This window comes from Eptesicus fuscus, chromosome 8 (genome assembly GCF_027574615.1).
Source record: "Eptesicus fuscus isolate TK198812 chromosome 8, DD_ASM_mEF_20220401, whole genome shotgun sequence".
Taxonomy (NCBI): domain Eukaryota; kingdom Metazoa; phylum Chordata; class Mammalia; order Chiroptera; family Vespertilionidae; genus Eptesicus; species Eptesicus fuscus.
The window spans coordinates 102,377,701-102,398,401 of NC_072480.1; the positions used below are offsets into that span (position 1 = coordinate 102,377,701).

Genomic DNA, 20,701 nt, shown 5'->3' on the forward strand with positions numbered 1-20,701 from the left:
CTGGTTGCCTCCGGGGCCACAGATCAAACCTCAACCCAGGTCCGTGCCCTTGACCAGACGCTCTATCCACTGAGCCAAACCAGTTAGGGCTTGACCAGGAATTGAACCGGAGACACACGGGTCCGAGGGCCAACGCTCTAACCACTGAGCAACTTCCCAGGCCAGCCTTTGCAAGTGTACTGAGTTACATTTCCTGTCAGTTTTCCTTGCCTTGGTGTTTTTATTTTTAAATTAGAGGCCCAGTGTACGACATTCGTGCAGGGGGTGGGGAGGGGTCTCTCATGCCCGCCAGCTCCCACTCGCAGGCTGGGACCCCCTTTCACAGGGAGCAGGCCGAAGCTGGCAGTAAGACATCCCCCCCTGGGGTCTTGAGCACTGTGGTGGCTGCCTTCCCAGCCATGAACCTGGCTTCTGGCTAAGCTGCACTCCCAGACCACCAGGGGGCAGCTCCTGCCTTGAGCGTCTCCCCCCTGGTGGTCAGTGTGCATCATAGTGACCAGTCATTCTGGCCTTTGGTTGATTTGCATATTACCCTTTTATTACATAGGAAGGAATAGTGGTTACTTTGGATTATTTCTGGTATATGTGTAATATAAGATAAGAAAAATCTGCAGGTCTCTGACATCTGTTTCATAAGGTGTTCAGGCTATCTATACTAATAAAAGGGTAATATGCTAATTAGACCCAGAGACCTGGACGTCCTTCCGGACAAAGCCATGGTGGTGGGGCCCAGGCAGAGGCGGTTGGGGGTGAGCAGGCCAGCAGAGAGGGCAGTTGGGGCAAGCAGGCCGGCAGGAGGGGCAGTTGGGGGTGAGCAGGCTGGCGGGGGGCAGGCAGTTGGGGGCCATCATGCCAGCAGATAGAATGGTTAGGGGCAGGCAGGCAGGCAGGTGAGTGGTTAGGAGCCAGCAGTCCCAGATTGCAAGAGGTCTAGGGACTCAACCCGTGTACGAATTTCGTGCACCAGGCCTCTAGTCACAGAATAAGGTCCCAATACCTTTGAGTCAACATTCTCTTTGCTGTGGCTTCTAGTCACCTTAATTGGTTTCTCTATACCAGTCTTCCTGTAGATTTTTCTATATCAGCCAGCCTCTTCTGCTTGATATTCTCACACGAGTCACGTACATTCCATCTGCAGATTTTTCTCTCCGCCACTTTAGTTCAGTGATTGCTATTTTGTCTTTGCCTTTCCATTCACTGAAGGCCTCGCTGAGCTTTAAGGCCGAACTCATGTCCTGTTCTCTTCCGAGGTTTCCCAGGAGGTTTGCTTTTTTCTCTGAATTTCTTTCAGTTATTCCCTCTCTGCTACTCATTCAGTGCCCACATAACAGAACTGCACATATGCATGTATTTTTACATGTTTTAAATATATCTGCATATGTTATATTGTGTGTGTGGTTTTCTCTCTTTTTTTTTTTTTTTAGTTTCTCAGCTAGATGGTGCACACTTAGGGAAGGTGCACCCAGCATAGTAATACGTTGCTTCTATGCTTACATGTTCGTCATCGGAGTAACCCTGTATTTAATTGGTCTATTGAGCAATATTCTGCACAGTTGCCACTACATTTTTCTTTTTTAATCACGGAATTCTGAATCCATGGAATGATATTGAGAGATATTTTGACTCTAGTCAAAGATGGTCCTAACAGACATTTTTCTTTGGTATGTTTCTTACGAGACTACATCACAGACTTGCCTTCCTTTGGAGAAGTGTTCTCTGGCCTGTATCTGAAACCTCATGAGAATAAAAAAGCAGATGCATGCTGTTGGGGGCAGTCCTAGATGACCCTGCAGATGGCTGGGCATGGCTGTGGCTTTTGCGTATTAGTGGGGCTAGGTCGTAAAACAAGTCTTTAAGGTGAGGCTTGTCAAGATAGTGTTACGACAAGGTATGATTTTTAAAAATTTTCTAAAGCAAGAATTTAAATTAATATGTGACTGAAAAAGATGTGTTCTGACTATAAAACTAGGTTTTGGGATTCTCTTGGTACAGAGGAAAATTACTTCATCATGCATTTCGTACATCAGTTGAGGAACTGAGCACTGGTAGTTGGACCAAGGAACATTGTTGAAGATTTACCATTTCCTTCTGAAGACTTTTGTCTTCTCTAAGCCATTATAAATGCCTATTTAATAACCTGTGTTAGTCAGACTGAATATAGTTGGAAAGTTGTATTTGAACATTTCCATCTGTCATGTACCCTGTAAATAGCCCACAGTAGTGAAATACATCAAGTCCACTTTGGGACATCAGATTAATATAGCACACTAGAGGCCCGGTGCACGAATTCGTGCATGCGTGGGGTCTGGCCAGCCCTCCCTGATTGGGGCTGGCCGGTGGGAGGGGCCGTGGGCTCTCTCCTGGCTCTCCTCTCCCACGCTGTTCCTCTGATCGCGTCCCTGGGACCCTGAGGGCCGCGTGTGCTTGCTTCCTGTGCTCTCCAGCCTGCCCTCTCCCGGGCCATGGGTCTGTGGCGCATGCTCACTCGGGGTTACGCAGCCCTGTGGTGTGCCGGGCACTGCTCACGGTAGTTGGCTCACAGAGTTGAACAAGACATTGCGTTTTCTTGGAGGAAGACAGACAGGGAATGCGTACATGTTCCAGACAGCACCTGCTGCTGTGCCGTCACTCGTCACGGCGGAGAGACCTGGGAGGGGCCGCGGGCAGCACGGGAGCTGAGGAAGCTCCCCAGACGTCATGCCCAGCAAGGTCGGGGCAGGCAGCTGGCGCAGTGGAAGAGCTGGTGTTCCAGGTCCCATCTCATCGGTTCCTAAGCTTGATGCTTCATTTTTAAGTCATCGTTTTGTACCTGGAGTCTAGTCTAGTGGCTGTCACCCCAGGCCTAGCAGACCCGACTGAAACCAGCCCTCTTCTCTGTTCCTCCCTTCCCCTCCAGCCGGTGGCACCCGGTCCTTTTCCTGGGAGCTCAGACCCTCGTCGCTGGCTTCCCTGGGAGTCGGGGGAGCAGAGAGAAGCCCCCCCAACGGCCGGTTGCCTCCGCCTCCTCAGTGGTTCCTCCTGCTGTTCCTGCTGCAGCCATCCCCCCTCCCCGCTGACAGGCCAATATTCCGAAGCCTCCAGTCCTGACTATTTCCTCCAGGCGCACCCCCAGTCTGGTCTTCACAGTGTCACCCAGTTTCTGTGTAAGCTCAGGTGTGGTCCATCACTCACCCGGAAGTTCCTTTCCGGGCCCTTGGCCTGACTGTCCCCCGTCACTTCTCAGCTGCTCTTTAAGCTTCAGCCAGATCAAACTGCCTGCAGCGGATGGGCATGAGTATGCTTCCTGTATGTTGCTTCCAGTTTCCGGCGAAGAGAGCTCTGTTTGCGGTAACGCTCCCCGTTCTCCCTCTCCCCTCACCCCTGCTGGTCTCCCGCTGGGAGCCAGCCCTTGGACCTGACCTGAGCAGCATGGAGCTAGTAAACGCACCACTCCGCATCCCAGCCTGTCATTCTAGCGCTGCCGAGGCACGGTTACCCCCACCGCGTGATCACGCGTGTGGAACCAGCATGCAGTGCCGATGCAGACATTTGAGTGTTGAGTAAGAACTCACTTTTAAAGGTGAATGGGAAGTGACCTAAGTGGAAAGAAACTTGCTGATTCACACGCATCTTACACGCGAATCCACTGTTTTACAGAGCGATGCCGTTCCTGGGGCAGGACTGGCGATCCCCCGGATGGAGCTGGGTTAAAACGGAAGACGGCTGGAAGCGCTGCGAGCCCTGGAGGGAGGACCTGGACCCAGAGCGCGCCCAGCGCAGCGCCCCGCACAGCATGTACGCGCAGCCTGCCCGGCCCCTGGCACCCGGGGTTCATCTCCTTTCCCAGCCGCTGCAAAGCCTGGCACTGCGTCTGGCTGAGGGTGCCCTCGCACAGGCTGGTGCGAGGAAGGAAGCTGTGTAGCTCAGGTCTGAGCCAGGGCGTGGCTGTTCCATCCACAGATGCTGCTGTGTTCCCGAGCCACGGAAGCCAGTGCCGCGAGGAAGACAAGGCCTGATTGTGAGCCAGCCAGCGAGGCGCCTGTCTGTCTCCGGGTCCGGGTCCGGGCCCAGGAGGGGTTAGGGGCTAGCGGGGCAGGTTCGGTTGGCGTGTTTTGGAATTCCACCGGAACGGCCCTGCCTAGGCGTTGGCTTGGTTTTGGTGAAGGAGAGGCCTGGAGGCGCAGTGTCGGGCACCGTCTGTGGCGGCCGAGGCGTCCCGGCGGGTCAGTGCTGCTCCCTGTGGCTCCGGGAAGCGGAGACGGCACGAGGCGCGGAGGCCACGTGCTGTACCCTGCGCTGCCCCTCCAGGGCCTTCTAGGGTCTCCCCTTTGCATTTAGCTTATTAAATCTGCACTGCATGGTCTCTACTTGCATCTTACAGACACTCAGTTTCCTGTCCGGGTTTGGATATTTTAAGGTGTATTTTGTTACTTGGTTCAGTGGGCGTAGCAGTGGAGGTCATTGGACACCTGGGAGTCCATGAGGATTATCTCCAACTCTGGTCGTACCCAAGGTATCCCAAGGGAGTGGGATTCTCCAAAAAGCACACGAACCTTTTTAAATTGTGGGTCTTTCAAGGAAAAAAGGAAAGACTGCATTTTTGGTTCCCTTACAGAAATGCACAAACAGTCTCTGATCAACACGAGGTCAGAGAATTCAGGGGCCTCAGGCCCTTGAAGGAAAAACTGCTCCGGAGGCCGCAGCCCGGGGAGGCATTCCTGTCCCCGCTCATTTCCTTCCGCACGGGCCTCCGCTGGCGTTCCCTGCGCTCCTGGGAGGATGTGCGGCTTTCGGTTAAACCTGATGGCCTGCCTCGTGTTTTCTCCTCCGAGGACTAGAAAGGAAGTGTGGTTAGGAAGTTGGCACCAGGTCAGACCAGCACGCGCCCGGGGCACTTGTGTTCCTGCTGCTCAGGAGGGACGCCATCTGGGCTCGGAGGTCTGTCCTGACCGCCGTGTCCGTGACAAGCCAGCGGGCGCATCGCAGTCCTGACCGTGTGGCAGGAGAAGGCAAGTTCCTTCCAGCAGAGACCCTGTTCTGCAGAGAAGAAACGTAGGTTATGTGGACTGCTTACAGGCACTTCGGGCAGGGACAGGGGGAAGGAATAGCGTAGGTAAGAGTGAGTAAGCACCGTTTTACCAGGGACTTCGGGCAGGGACAGGGGAAGGAACAGCGTAGGTAAGAATGAGTAAGCACCGTTTTACCAGGGACTTCGGGCAGGGACAGGGGAAGGAACAGCGTAGGTAAGAGTGAGTAAGCACCGTTTTACCAGGCACTTCGGGCAGGGACAGGGGGAAGGAATAGCGTAGGTAAGAATGAGTAAGCACCGTTTTACCAGGGACTTCGGGCAGGGACAGGGGAAGGAACAGCGTAGGTAAGAATGAGTAAGCACCGTTTTACCAGGGACTTCGGGCAGGGACAGGGGGAAGGAATAGCGTAGGTAAGAATGAGTAAGCACCGTTTTACCAGGCACTTCGGGCAGGGACAGGGGAAGGAACAGCGTAGGTAAGAGTGAGTAAGCACCGTTTTACCAGGGACTTCGGGCAGGGACAGGGGAAGGAATAGCGTAGGTAAGAATGAGTAAGCACCGTTTTACCAGGGACTTCGGGCAGGGAAAGGGGAAGGAACAGCGTAGGTAAGAGTGAGTAAGCACCGTTTTACCAGGGACTTTGGGCAGGGACAGGGGAAGGAACAGCGTAGGTAAGAGTGAGTAAGCACCGTTTTACCAGGGACTTCGGGCAGGGACAGGGGGAAGGAACAGCGTAGGTAAGAGTGAGTAAGCACCGTTTTACCAGGGACTTCGGGCAGGGACAGGGGAAGGAATAGCGTAGGTAAGAATGAGTAAGCACCGTTTTACCAGGGACTTCGGGCAGGGACAGGGGAAGGAATAGCGTAGGTAAGAGTGAGTAAGCACCGTTTTACCAGGGACTTCGGGCAGGGACAGGGGGAAGGAACAGCGTAGGTAAGAGTGAGTAAGCACCGTTTTACCAGGCACTTCGGGCAGGGACAGGGGAAGGAACAGCGTAGGTAAGAGTGAGTAAGCACCGTTTTACCAGGGACTTCGGGCAGGGACAGGGGAAGGAATAGCGTAGGTAAGAGTGAGTAAGCACCGTTTTACCAGGCACTTCGGGCAGGGACAGGGGAAGGAACAGCGTAGGTAAGAGTGAGTAAGCACCGTTTTACCAGGGACTTCGGGCAGGGACAGGGGAAGGAACAGCGTAGGTAAGAGTGAGTAAGCACCGTTTTACCAGGCACTTCGGGCAGGGACAGGGGAAGGAACAGCGTAGGTAAGAATGAGTAAGCACCGTTTTACCAGGGACTTCGGGCAGGAAAAGGGGAAGGAATAGCGTAGGTAAGAGTGAGTAAGCACCGTTTTACCAGGCACTTCGGGCAGGGACAGGGGAAGGAATAGCGTAGGTAAGAGTGAGTAAGCACCGTTTTACCAGGGACTTCGGGCAGGGACAGGGGAAGGAATAGCGTAGGTAAGAGTGAGTAAGCACCGTTTTACCAGGCACTTCGGGCAGGGACAGGGGGAAGGAACAGCGTAGGTAAGAGTGAGTAAGCACCGTTTTACCAGGGACTTCGGGCAGGAAAAGGGGAAGGAACAGCGTAGGTAAGAATGAGTAAGCACCGTTTTACCAGGGACTTCGGGCAGGGACAGGGGGAAGGAACAGCGTAGGTAAGAGTGAGTAAGCACCGTTTTACCAGGGACTTCGGGCAGGGACAGGGGGAAGGAATAGCGTAGGTAAGAGTGAGTAAGCACTGTTTTACCAAAGAAAAGCCATGAAAACGTTTGCTTCAAAGACATCGCCCTGCAGCCGCTCAGGAGGACTGCCCTGAGGCGAGGGCGCTGGGAAGGCCAGGGAAAGGGAAACGGCCCTGGCCTGCGGGGCGAGGCTCCCCGTGCTGGGAGAGTGCGGACCGCAGGTCTGTACACGTTTGGGGTTTGCCAGGAGCCTTCTGGCCCTGGACTTGACTTTGTCAGGAGGTTGGTAGTCAGTCTGCTCAGATTTTGGTTTGTGGCTCAGAGGGGCAGGTGGTGGGGTTCTGGACCTGAGAGTGGCGGGTGGTGGGGTTCTAGACCTCAGAGTGGCGGGTGGTGGGGTTCTGACCCTCAGAGTGGCGGGTGGTGGGGTTCTGACCCTATGTGTGGCGGGTGGTGGGTTTCTGGACCTCAGAGTGGTGGGTGGTGGGGTTCTGGACCTCAGAGTGGTGGGTGGTGGGGTTCTGCCCCTCAGAGTGGTGGGTGGTGGGGTTCTGACCCTCAGTGTGGCGGGTGGTGGGGTTCTGACCCTATGTGTGGCGGGTGGTGGGGTTCTGGACCTCAGAGTGGCAGGTGGTGGGGTTCTGCCCCTCAGAGTGGCGGGTGGTGGGGTTCTGACCCTCAGAGTGGCGGGTGGTGGGGTTCTGACCCTCAGTGTGGCGGGTGGTGGGGTTCTGACCCTATGTGTGGCGGGTGGTGGGGTTCTGGACCTCAGAGTGGCGGGTGGTGGGGTTCTGGACCTCAGAGTGGCGGGTGGTGGGGTTCTGGACCTCAGAGTGGCAGGTGGTGGGGTTCTGGACCTCAGAGTGGCGGGTGGTGGGGTTCTGACCCTCAGAGTGGCGGGTGGTGGGGTTCTGGACCTCAGAGTGGCGGGTGGTGGGGTTCTGGACCTCAGAGTGGCAGGTGGTGGGGTTCTGACCCTCAGAGTGGCGGGTGGTGGGGTTCTGCCCCTCAGAGTGGTGGGTGGTGGGGTTCTGACCCTCAGTGTGGCGGGTGGTGGGGTTCTGACCCTCTGTGTGGCGGGTGGTGGGGTTCTGGACCTCAGAGTGGCGGGTGGTGGGGTTCTGGACCTCAGAGTGGCAGGTGGTGGGGTTCTGGACCTCAGAGTGGCGGGTGGTGGGGTTCTGGACCTCAGAGTGGCGGGTGGTGGGGTTCTGACCCTCAGAGTGGCGGGTGGTGGGGTTCTAGACCTCAGAGTGGCGGGTGGTGGGGTTCTGGACCTCAGAGTGGCGGGTGGTGGGGTTCTGATCCCCAGAGTGGCAGGTGGTGGGGTTCTGGACCTCAGAGTGGCGGGTGGTGGGGTTCTGGACCTCAGAGTGGCGGGTGGTGGGGTTCTGGACCTCAGAGTGGCGGGTGGTGGGGTTCTGACCCTCAGAGTGGCAGGTGGTGGGGTTCTGGACCTCAGAGTGGCAGGTGGTGGGGTTCTGACCCTCAGAGTGGCGGGTGGTGGGGTTCTGGACCTCAGAGTGGCAGGTGGTGGGGTTCTGGACCTCAGAGTGGCGGGTGGTGGGGTTCTAGACCTCAGAGTGGCGGGTGGTGGGGTTCTGACCCTCAGAGTGGCGGGTGGTGGGGTTCTGGACCTCAGAGTGGTGGGTGGTGGGGTTCTGACCCTCAGAGTGGTGGGTGGTGGGGTTCTGACCCTCAGTGTGGCGGGTGGTGGGGTTCTGGACCTCAGAGTGGCGGGTGGTGGGGTTCTGACCCTCAGAGTGGCGGGTGGTGGGGTTCTGGACCTCAGAGTGGCGGGTGGTGGGGTTCTGACCCTCAGAGTGGCAGGTGGTGGGGTTCTGACCCTCAGAGTGGCAGGTGGTGGGGTTCTGGACCTCAGAGTGGCGGGTGGTGGGGTTCTGGACCTCAGAGTGGCAGGTGGTGGGGTTCTGACCCTCAGAGTGGCGGGTGGTGGGGTTCTGGACCTCAGAGTGGCGGGTGGTGGGGTTCTGACCCTCAGAGTGGCAGGTGGTGGGGTTCTGACCCTCAGAGTGGCGGGTGGTGGGGTTCTGGACCTCAGAGTGGCAGGTGGTGGGGTTCTGGACCTCAGAGTGGCAGGTGGTGGGGTTCTGACCCTCAGAGTGGCAGGTGGTGGGGTTCTGGACCTCAGAGTGGCAGGTGGTGGGGTTCTGGACCTCAGAGTGGCAGGTGGTGGGGTTCTGGACCTCAGAGTGGCAGGTGGTGGGGTTCTGGACCTCAGAGTGGCGGGTGGTGGGGTTCTGACCCTCAGAGTGGCGGGTGGTGGGGTTCTGGACCTCAGAGTGGCGGGTGGTGGGGTTCTGGACCTCAGAGTGGCAGGTGGTGGGGTTCTGGACCTCAGAGTGGCAGGTGGTGGGGTTCTGGACCTCAGAGTGGCAGGTGGTGGGGTTCTGACCCTCAGAGTGGCGGGTGGTGGGGGTCTGGACCTCAGAGTGGCGGGTGGTGGGGTTCTGGACCTCAGAGTGGCGGGTGGTGGGGTTCTGGACCTCAGAGTGGCAGGTGGTGGGGTTCTGGACCTCAGAGTGGCGGGTGGTGGGGTTCTGGCCCTCAGAGTGGCGGGTGGTGGGGTTCTGGACCTCAGAGTGGCAGGTGGTGGGGTTCTGACCCTCAGAGTGGCGGGTGGTGGGGTTCTGGACCTCAGAGTGGCGGGTGGTGGGGGTCTGGACCTCAGAGTGGCGGGTGGGGGGGTTCTGGACCTCAGAGTGGCGGGGGGTGGGGGTCTGGACCTCAGAGTGGCAGGTGGTGGGGGTCTGGACCTCAGAGTGGCAGGTGGTGGGGTTCTGACCCTCAGAGTGGCAGGTGGTGGGGGTCTGGACCTCAGAGGCGCAGGTGGTGGGGATCTGACCCTCAGAGTGGCAGGTGGTGGGGTTCTGACCCTCAGAGTGGCAGGTGGTGGAGTTCTGGACCTCAGAGGCGCAGGTGGTGGGGATCTGACCCTCACTGTGGGCAGGTGGTGGGGGTCTGGACCTGAGCTGTCTGTCCGAGCCTGTCCGGCCTGTCCACGCAGGTTCTTAGTGTCCTTTGCACTTGAGGAACTTGAGTTGTGACGTCTCCGCCTTCATTTCTGAAGTTATTTGAGTCTTTTTTCTTAGCTAAATGCTTGTCAGTTTTGTTTATGTTTTTTAAAAAACCGGCTCCTAGTTTCATTGATTTTTTTTAATCTTTATTTTGTTTATTTTTGCTCCGTTCTTCTTTTTCTGGTTCCTTGGGGTGTAAAGTTAGGTGCTCATTTGAAAGCTTTCTTGTTTCTTGACGAGGCTTTTCTCACTGGACCCCTTTCTTAGAACTGCTCTGGCTGCATCCTGTCAGTTTGGGTATATTTCCATTTTCATTCTTCTCAAGGTATTTTTAAAATTTCTCTTTTGATTTCCTGTTTGACTCACTGGTTGTTCAGTAGCATGTTGTGTAATCACATATTTGTGATGTTTCCTGTTTTATTCTTGAAATTGGTTTCTGGTTCATAAGTCGTGGTCAGAAAAGGTACTTGATGTGATTTCTTCTTCTTTTTTTTAATCCTCAACCAAGGGTATTTTTTCCGTTGGATCTTTAGAGAGAGTGGAAGGGAAGAAGGGGAACGGGGGGAAGGGAGAGAGAGAGACAGACAGACAGACAGACAGACAGACAGACATCCATGTGAGAGAGACACCTGGGTTGGTTGCCTCCCGCACTCACCCTGACTGGGGCTGAGATCACACCCGCAGCCCAGGTATGTGTCCTTGCCTGGGAATCTAACCTGAGACTCTTCGATGCACGACTGACCTCTAACCACTGAACACACTGACCAGGGCGCTTGATATGATTGCAGTCTTAATTTCTTAAAGACTTGTTTTGTGGCTCAACATATGATCTGTCCTGGAAAATGGGCCGTGAGTGCTTGAGCAGAATGTGTGTTCTCTTGCTTTTGGGTGGGAAGTTCTGTACTAGTGTATGTAAAGTCCATCTGCGCTAACATGTCATTCAAGGCCAGTGTTTACATTGGACCAGGGATATGGCAAATCATTAGTCAGTATCGGGTGTCATACCATCACATTAACTTCTTCCCAGAGCGTTTCCAGTTTTGTTTATAATGTCCCTGTTTTAATAAAGCATTTTGAAGGCTTAAACTGCATTGATTGAGCACATCAAAACCCATGGGACACTGTAAAATGTGCCTAGCACTTCCTGGAATAGCATTCTCTAAAGAACCAAGATAAGTCTTAGGTTTCTCAAAAGAAAAAATATGTTAGACATGAGCTGTATAATGTCAAACTGTGATGTGTCGCTTTGAAAATTAACAGCTTGCTTTCAGAATTCAACGTTTTTATTTTGACCTAAATTGCAAGCCAGATACTTATTATCATTTTTTAAAAAGATAAGCCAAATGAAGATCTCCCTGTAAATATATTTTAATAAACTCTATCTTTATTTCAGAATCCTAAATAGTGAAGATGAAGAAGTATTTACTAATGGAGAGCATGGATATGCATCCAAGAAAAGGAAAAAGGACCATTTTAGAAATGACAGCAGTGCTCAGTGTAAGATCCTGTTTAAAATGTAATATTTTACTTGACTGTTGGCACCCATAGCCCTTTTCACGTGATCATAGGACAGGCGGCCCGGAGGTCTTAACACAGGACTAGTCATCAAACCTTTTGCAGCTCAACCATTTTTTGTGTGTGTGTTTTTAAAAATATGTTTTTATTGGTTTCAGAGAGAGGAAGGGAGAGGGAGAGATAGAAACATCAGTGATGAGAGAGAATGATTAATCGGCTGCCACCTGCACACCCCCTACTGGGGATCGAGCCTGAAACCTGGGCATGTGCCCTGACTGGGAATCAAACTATGACCTCCTGGTTCATGGGTTGATGCTCAACCACTGAGCCATGCCAGCCGGGCTCAACCATTTTGTTAGTAAGATTTGCAAAAACAAAACAAAGGATAGCAAAACCCACTACAGACCCGCACATCCGGGTGACTGAACAGGGGTCACCATCAGTTCGCTCCTAGGCACTGAGGCCCAGCCTGAGGCGTCTTGACGTAGGACTTTTGTGCAGGAGGAGCGGCTGTTGGGAGCAGGACACAGACGTGGGCAGAGCTGGTTAGCGCCTGGCGGGAGGCAGGCTCCCCTGTGCGCCCCGCTCTGCACTGAGCGCCTCCGTGAGTGGTGAGGACGCCCCCGTGTAGTCGGTCTGCCGATGAAGGTCGGGCCCTCGGGGGAGGCATCATGACCCTTGAAGCTTTAGGATTCAGTTACATGAAACAGTTTAATTAAGTCAAATACAATTTAAAGGCAATGACAGAAGAATAGGACTTTTTATTAGTTACATAATAATTTACTAATTGTATTTTTATGATTATGTCTTTATATTATTTACAGTCATTAGTAAAACTAATTTTCTTCTAAGTTACTAAAAGTTGATACTGTCTGAAAACCATATTTCATGTAAAGATATGTTTCAGCACCTCTTAAACTGATGTTAAGAAACAGAATTTGCCCAGCCAGGGTGGTTCAGTGGTTGAGCATTGACCTATGAACCAGGAAGTCATGGTTCAATTCCTAGTCTGGGCAAATACCTGGGTTGCATGCTTGCCCCCAGTGGGGGGCATGCAAGAGGCAGCCAATCCATGATTCTCTCTCATCATTGATGTTTCTGTCTCTCCCTCTCCCTTCCTCTCTGAAATCAATAAAATTAAATTTTAAAAAAAGAAAGAATTCTGTTCACATTTAACAAGTAAAGGCATCTCAATCTGTACATCAGATAATTTTGTTAAAATATGCAACTATTTTAAGTTTCTGAAAATCTTCATTTTGAAATTATTCCCCAGATTTTAAAAACAGTTAATTTCTGTTCTAGGTTTTTTTCGTGAAAAATGGATCTATGTCCACAAAGAAAGCACAAGAGAAGTAAGTATCCTGTTCTGCGTGAGCGTGTGTGTTGTGTTGTTCCTGCGGAACATGTAACTTCACATTAAACAAATCACTTCTGCACCCTCAACCCCGTGGTTCCCACTCGCCTGATGAAGAGTCGGGGTCTTTGAAACAGTGACCCTCCTGTGAGTGTGCATTGTGAGTGTGTGTGGTCGGTGCCTCTGCACAACCTGAACAAGCAACAAGGGTGGGCCCGTCTCCTGGGAGCTGCTGCTGCGGAGCCCTGCTGCTGGCGGGGGCGGCATGGGCCTCCGGGGCGGGTGGTGAGCACTCGCACCCCCATCTCCCCCGCCGGGCAGCTAAGTGGCGTTCCTAATGGACTGTGACCAGGAAAGAGCAGTTTGACCTTTTCCCTCCTTGGTTTGGCCAGGCTGGAGAAGTGTTCTGTGAGCCAGGAAAGAGTTTCCTTTTTCTCTGCGTACATCCGGGAAGCTCGCCTCTGCAGTCTGAGAAACTCAGCACTTGCCTCATTTTGCAGCGACTGGGGAGTACTTTAGGGAGTGATTGTTGAGTCACATTCCGTTGGCGTGAGTTAGCTTTCCCAGGGGCGTTAACAGTGGATGACCTGAAACTAGCCAGCTTCTGAGACAGAACGCATTTGCCTGCTTGGTGACGGCTAGCATGGTTAAGTGGGTACGGAAGGACTAATCCTTCGCGCACGGTCTAATGCACCGTTACACGCATGTTTGGCAGAACCTAACATAATTTGGGTTGATTTAAGACTATGTGGTATTTCATTTGTCTGTGTTTCCGCACTGATATCAGAAAAGAGAACCCACTTAGGCCAGTGCAAGGAGCTGACAGAACTTCCTGTGAGTCTGAGGGGTCAGTGGATCTTGGATCCCAGGAGCACAGTGGAACCAGCTCAGGGCGGGGCGGGGCTCGGCCCGAGACCTGGCACCTCTCTCGCCAGCTGTCTCGGCATCACTGGGCTGGCAGTCTTTTCACCCGGCTGGACCAGGGATCTCTGCTGCCCGTCTACATGGCCGACTGTGGCCGCCCGCAGGCCCCACAGGGGGGCGAGCTCATGTCGTTCAAACCTGCGAGTTGCTGTTCGCTCTGTGAATCAGACCTTATTCCCCAGAAGAGGCTGTGAGGGAGGGGCTTCCTGGAGAGGAGTCTCCTGCACCCGCACACAGAGTTCTGTTCACTGAGAAGGCGTTGGAGAGGAGTACCAGCTGGGAGCGAGTGCAGGTCTGTCTAGGCTTTGCTCCCCCCGGCCCCCCAGAAGGTACTTTGCATGTAGTAGATACTCCCTAAAACATGTATGGGTGTTGTGAGTGAATGCATCTTGGTGTGTGCACCCGTGGGACTGTTCTTGGGACTCGCACAGACCACAAGCCTTTCCTGGGGTCTTCGCTGCGCTAGGGCGACCCGCCTCTTCTAGACCCTCTCCGGCCACCCTGGGGGTTTCTGTGATTGGTCCCCAGTTTGTCTGCCCCACGACTCTGAATTGAAAATCTCTTTCTATACTCTTCGTATTTCAAATACCGACGGTAGAGTTTAAAGTGACCCCTAATGTACAAACCAATCGGAATGCAGGTGCATCATGGAGAAAACCATCTAAACAGGAGAGTGATGTTTCCACTCTTTAAAAGACTGACTCAGCGGGAAGAGCATCGACCTGCAGACTGAAGGGTCCTGGGTTCGGTCCCGGTCAAGGGCACATGCCCGGGTTGTGGGCTCAGTCCCCAGTAGGGGTGTGCAGGAGGTAGCCAGTCATTGATTCTCTCTCATCATTGATGTTTCTCTCTGTCTCCCTTCCTCTCTGAAATCAATTATATATATACACACACACACACACACACACACACACACACATATACATACATACTGAGTGGCCAGATAATTATGATCTCAGTGTGTGTGTATATATATATATATACACACACACATATATATGTATGTATATATATATTTTTTTATTTATTAGAGGCCCAGTGCATGAATTCATGCATGGGTGTGGTCCGGCCAGCCTGGCCAGGGGGAGGAGACATGGGTGGTTGGCTGGCCTTCCTGCTGGTCGAACTCCTGGTCGAGGGGACAATTTGCATATTAGCCTTTTATTATATAGGATATACACTGAGTGGCCAGATTATTATGCGTTTACAGATAATAATCTGGCCACTCAGTGTGCAAATATATATATGTTTTAAAAAGTAATAAAACTAAAAGACTGACTAGTGTTCCTTTTTTTTACTCTGGGACCTGGGTCTAATTCCAGCTTTGGGGTTTGGGTGCTGAGCAGGCCCCGTCCCGTGGTCACATGGCCCACCTCCGCCTGCCCCTCTGCCTCGGGACTCCTGCGAGGGGTCCCGTTCTCAGCATGCGTGTTCGTAGTGGACCTTCACAGCAGCCGCCTGCTGGACGTGCTAGCAGTTCCGTAGCCGAGAATATTCCCACTTGTTTTATGATCTCAGGCTTAATTGGCCCTCCCCCAGATGTGTCCCGACAGAAGAAATCGGCGACATGCGTGATGGGTCTGTCTTTGTCGTCCTGTCCGCGGGGTGAGGGTGTCCGTGCTGCCTCAGGGAGGCATGGTGCTAGGTCAGCGTCGCCGTGACTGACTCGCTCCCCTGGTGTGTGTGCGCCATAGTAGACACTGTCCTTTGCCGACGGTTAAAAACCATCTGGCGCACTCGCCCGCGCTGACTGTTGGCCTGTTTTCCAGCGGCACGGCTACTGCACTCTGGGGGAGGCCTTCACCCGCCTGGACTTCTCGAGCGCCGTGCAGGACGTGCGCCGGTTCAGCTACGTGGTCAGAGTGAGTATCGCCTTCCCGAGACACTGCGGTGCGTGGCGGCTGCGGCGGGGCGCTCCCTGGCGGCGTGGGCATAACCCCGGAGGGGCTCCGGAGAAGGCGGCTCGGTGCCGCTCGGGCGCGGGCTGTGGGCTCGGGTGGGACCGGGTCGGCCTCTGCGCTTTCTAGGTTTCTCCAAACCACGCGTGCTCACGCGGCGCACTGTGGGAGCTGCCAAGGAAACACGTTTCCCCACGGGCTTACCTGATTGTCCCCGCGTGTCCTACTTCACGTGTCACAGCTGAGCCTGGAACGGGGAATCCGGACAAAGGGAGCTCAGAGCTGCTGTGCTGCTGGCCCCCGGCTGGAGGGGATTGGTGTCTTAGCCTCATTCCGAGAGGCTCTGAGCCAGCCCGGGGCCTCATTTGTGTGAGCTGCTCTGCGGCTTCTCCGCTCCCGCCGGGGCAGTGGGTGACGGCTCCCGCCGGGGCAGTGGGTGACGGCTCCTGCCAGGGCAGTGGGTGACGGCTCCCGCCGGGGCAGTGGGTGACGGCTCCCGCCGGGGCAGTGGGTGACGGCTCCTGCCAGGGCAGTGGGTGACGGCTCCCGCCGGGGCAGTGGGTGGCGGCTCCTGCAGCTGTGGTGGTTTGGGACTTCTCCTAATGGCGTTCAGGCATTCGGAAACAGCCTGACGGATGTCAGAGGGTGGGGTGGGAGGGCCCGGGTGAAAGGTGAGAGGCCAGCTGAAGAATGTGTCTGTGTGAAGGGCGGGGTGGGGGTGGGCAGAGGGGAATCACAGTCTGGTTGTGCTCCTAAGGAGTTTTCAGTTTAGCAAACGGGGACACACTTCTCTCTTGTGGAACTGAAACTCCTCTTCGGAGGAGGGCGGTTTGGCCAAGGGGAGCTGCTCTGGTGCTTTCCTGCTCCGTGTTGTGGCGATGGGGTATGAAACGCCTTGGCTGGGCTGGAGGCGTCCTGGTGGGCTTCTGATCAGCCTTGCTCCTCGGATGCTGTGAAATGACGTCACTGGCATGTAGGATCCGTTTTCCAGGGATAGCTGCCAGGCCGGTACAGGCATCTGTTCCTGGGGCTAGGTGTGCTTTGTGCTTAGGCTTAGGGTTTAGTACCAATTAGAGAACATTTACCGTGATTCACGCTTCCTCTCGCAGCTAAAGCCAATGTGATGGAAGAAGCTGTTGGGTAGTGGCTGGAAGCCTGGGGCAGTCGTGCCTGTCTGGTTGGTCCCCGCTGGTTCCCCGGGCCCCTCATGGGACGGGGACGGGGGCTCCTTTGGCACCAGCAGGGGCTGCACGGAGACCGCCCACCTGAGTTCTCCAGGGGTTTGCTGCCAACGTTACTTCGCTTGGAGACGATCCTCCCTGCGTTCCGAGTATTTCATGGATCCTGTAAACAGCCACGCCATGAAAACAGTGGAAAGACGCAGTGACTAGGCTGAATGGTTACTTGGAGGTTTTGAAACTTTCTCCTAAGGACTGTGTTACGCCAGCAGCTTACTCCACGGTGCCCGTGAGGAGCTAGAAACAGACAGGAGCAGGATGCCTGCGTGAGGCGGCGGGCGGGCGGGGCTGGGAGGTGCCCCTCTCTCGCTCTGATTTTTTTATTGAGGCTTAATTTGCCCTCCCAGCACATGTGTGCTTCTCCCGCAACCCGACACCTCGCCCTCTGCTAGGACAGGTGGCATGGCTGGAGTCCCGCGAGCAGGTAGAACGCACTGTGCTCTGTTCCTCCGCCTGCGTGTGCCTGAGCTCTGGGCGTGATGTGGACAAAGGTAGCGAACGTGCAGACAGATGCGCCCACAGTGGACAGACAGGCAGAGTGTTGGCCTGACAGCGGACCAGTGCTTCCGTTCAGACCTTCGTGATTCTACAGACGTCTTCTCACGGAACCCCGTGACTTAAATGTGTCACGTGACTTTTAAAAGAGTGGCCTTTGAGTCCGGGGAGTCCTGACGTCTCCTGGTCCTTTGTGAATCAAGCTGCAGTTGGCTGTGCTGAGCTTTGTGAAGGGGCCCAGTCGTTGGCCAGATTATTGTCACGTGCTCACCCCAGGCACCCTGTGCAGGACTGAACGAAAGGATGAATGAGACCTGTTTGCACACTTTGTTTTGTGAGTCACCCCACTTTTAAAAAAATTATTTTTATTTTTATTGATTTCAGAAAGGAAAGGAGAGGGAGAGAGAGAAACGTCAGTGATGAGAGAGAATCATCGATCGATTGCCTCCTTCACGCCTCCTACTGGGGATCAAGCCCGCCACCCAGGCATGTGCCCTTGACTGGAATCAAACCCGGGACCCTTCAGTCTGCAAGCCGACGCTCCATCCACTGAGCCACACCAGCAGGGCAGTCACCCCACTTTTCACCGTCAAGTGTGCGCCACAGATTGCCTTGGCATGAACTGGCAAGCAGGGTCCTCGCACGTGGTCACGTTTTGCCAGTTGTTTACTCAGCCTGCAGGCCCCTCCTCTGTGCGGGGAAGCTTGGTCTCTGGGAATGAAGGAAGTCCCTTCTTCATTGTAAGACAGATCCTTCCAGAGTTCCTCCGCGCAGAGGCGCTCCCACTCGAGGGAAACTCCTGTTGCCATGCAGGCATGGCTGTTGGCTACTGCTCCAGGCATTTCCTGTCATTTTCCCCTAAGGGTGTTGGGACAAAGTGCACGGGTGACATTATGTTAGTGCCCCTGAAGATAAGATGAGGGGAGAGCGAGGAGCGACAGGGTGGGCCTGCGCTGTAGCTCTGCCTGTTTCAGAGAAACCAGAAGCGGTGGTTGCGGTGGGCGGCTGTGTCTGGCTGGGGTGAGACCGGGTGCTGGAGGCCTTTGTTCCGCCGATGGCATGCCAGCGAAAGTGAACATCCAGGTCACGTAGAAACTGCCAGTGTCATGCTCACAGGCCAGCACGTGCCCAGGACTGTCTGTACTGTTCTTCCGCTCCAGCATGCTTACCCTGTCCGCTGGGAGTATGGCTCAGTGCAGCAGCTAGAATTCTTTCAACGAAACTGGAAGTATAAGGTATGCAGTAATTCCATTTATATAAACGTTAGCATTCTTTTTTATTGATTTGAGAGAGGGGGAGAGAGAGAAACATCAACTTGTTGTTCCACTTATTGATGCATTCATGGTGCTTCTCCATGAGCCCTGACCGGGGATTGAACCTGCTTGGCGTATCGGGAAGATGCTCCAGCCCACTGAGCTCCTGGCCAGGGCCTAACGTAACGTTCTTCCTTCCCGCCAGCGCTGGAAGTCGGTGACTGAGACGAGGGCCCACGGGGTGTTGGTTCCCAGGCAGGGGGAGCAAAGGGACAGTCCAGAAGGGGAGGGGCTCCCGTCTCACAGACCATCTGCCTCACCAGTTCCCAGGATGGGAAGGTCGCCTCTCAGGCAGCCTGCCTCCAGCTGTGGCGGCCTGGGGTCGAGCAGAGGCCCGGGTCCCGGACTGGAGAGTCGGGCCGCCGAGCTCCCAGAGAAGTCACGACTGCAGGGTTTGCCAACAAGGTTAGGGCAGGGGGTTCTGCTTGGCTTCAGGAACATGGACTTGAGAGCTCCCGCTGCTGTAGAGTTTAGGTCACTTTGTTTTACTAAATGCAGTAAAATTGAGAACACTTTTTAAAGTGAGATAATGAAATTTCAGATCATTGATGCTGTTAGAAGCTACTTACCAGGCCCTTTCCGGCACACGATGGGTGGGAGGGGCCTGGTGGGGCGGACAGTGCAGACCTGCCACCACCTGTGTCCCCTCTCTGAGCTGTGACTTTCGGGTCATTTTCTTCCTCTCGCTGGGCCTCGGTCTTCTCATCTGTGGCCTGGGGTCATAGTACTGCCTCATAGGGGTGTTTTGAGAGTTAGGTTGACCACGTTGTGTTCTCCAAACCGGGCCTGTCCAGCAGCCCCTCCGTGTTTCTGTTGGTTGTAAATCTGAATCCAGCGGGAGCCTGAACAGTCTAACTGACTCTGTCTCGGTGACACTGGAGAAGCAACTTTGACCTCGGGACCCCTTGGGGTTCCTGGACAGCACTCTGAGAACCGCTGCATTACAGTAACTCCAGCTCTGCCCTCACTTCTCTCGGGGAGAGCAGGGCTGTGGACGTCTCCTTTTCCTCTTTCCGTGGAGGAGTAGGATGCAGTGCCCCTGCACGTCTGGTCTGTGTCCCTCCGGCTGCAGGGTGGCGAGTCTCTCGCGGGTCGGTTCCCCAAAGCCCCATGTGGCTACAGACTCCTCCGTCACATCTCAGTCCGGCCTGCATTAGCAGGAAAGCTGCTTCTTAATCTCTGGATTCCTTGTCTCTGATCGGCTCCTCACGCAGGTGGGGGAGGGTGTCACTCTGCGTGGCGATGATGGCCGCAGGAGGAACTGGAGCAGCAGAGCTGCTGGGAACGGTGCGGCCGGGCGGCTGGTAGGCTCTCACCGGGTCTGCCCGGTGCTGCAGTGTCGTCCGTGGTCACCGCAGTACGGGACACGCTACATAAATGTTAGAAGTGACAGGTGGTCTGCGGTGGTCACCAGCCAGTGCAGCTCTGAGCGTGTGGTTAGCAATTTCTTTCCTCTGGGAGGCAGCGGAGGCAGCGCGGAGGGAGGAGGGCCAGAGTACCACTGGCAGAGGTACTTGTAGAGGCTGAAGTGCACGCAGGCTGGCCAGAAGCAGCCAAGGTTGGGCAGAGTCGGTCAGGATGGTGGGAGTGGATGTGTTCACAGACGCAGGGCAGGTCAGGCAACATCAGCAGCCACACGTGTGGCCCAGGGAGAGGCTGGCAGGGATGGTGAAGTCGCGGCGCTCAATTCCTCGCTCAGAGCACGTGGGAAATGCAGAGAGGCAGGCCGTGGCATGAGCCCTGTGGGAGGGAACCGGCTCTCCCTGGAGAGGGAGAGCAGGAAGCACTGGGCGGAGGAGCCGGGAAAGCCCCGCATTCCTCCTGGGGCCTCGGGGCAGGAGCTCTGCCCATCCACCTGCCTCAGGAAGGGTGAGGCCAGAGGTGCTGACCCAGCGGGACAGGGCGGTGAGGCACCAGAACCTGCACCAGTGGGCGGCCGACTTGTCAGGAGTGAGAGCCTGACCGGCTGGGGAAGCAGTTGGGGGTGGGGGGCTGGGAGCAGACAGACAGACAGACAGTGTGAGCCAAGGCGGACGGAGGAAACAGGCAGTGAGGACTGGAGCCGGGACAGGAACTGGAGGGAGCTGGTCAGAGCGGGCACTTGGAAACGGTAAGAGTTTGAGGTGGCAGAATGAGAGGAACGGTGATTCTGAGTTTACAAGGGTTAGAAAGAGGGGGCGCTTTGGAGAGAGGGCAGCTGTGAGAAGGCCCTGCACACGTGTGAGTGGAGTCTGCAAAGGG

At 54.9% G+C, this 20,701-nt stretch overlaps 1 protein-coding gene across 6 annotated transcripts in view; it reads left to right on the forward strand.

The window, feature by feature from the left end:
• The window catches only part of FBXO25 (F-box protein 25), a 31,127-nt gene that overhangs the window by 1,086 nt on the left and 9,340 nt on the right, over positions 1 to 20,701 (forward strand). For all 6 annotated transcript variants that reach the window (XM_028134307.2, XM_054720186.1, XM_028134308.2 and 3 more), the window contains exons 2-5: positions 3,637 to 3,774; positions 11,117 to 11,220; positions 12,541 to 12,590; positions 15,286 to 15,378. In XM_028134307.2, the coding sequence (XP_027990108.1) occupies positions 3,641 to 3,774; positions 11,117 to 11,220; positions 12,541 to 12,590; positions 15,286 to 15,378 (381 nt within the window). In that variant the 5' untranslated portion in view covers positions 3,637 to 3,640. The remainder of the gene's footprint in view (positions 1 to 3,636; positions 3,775 to 11,116; positions 11,221 to 12,540; positions 12,591 to 15,285; positions 15,379 to 20,701) is intronic.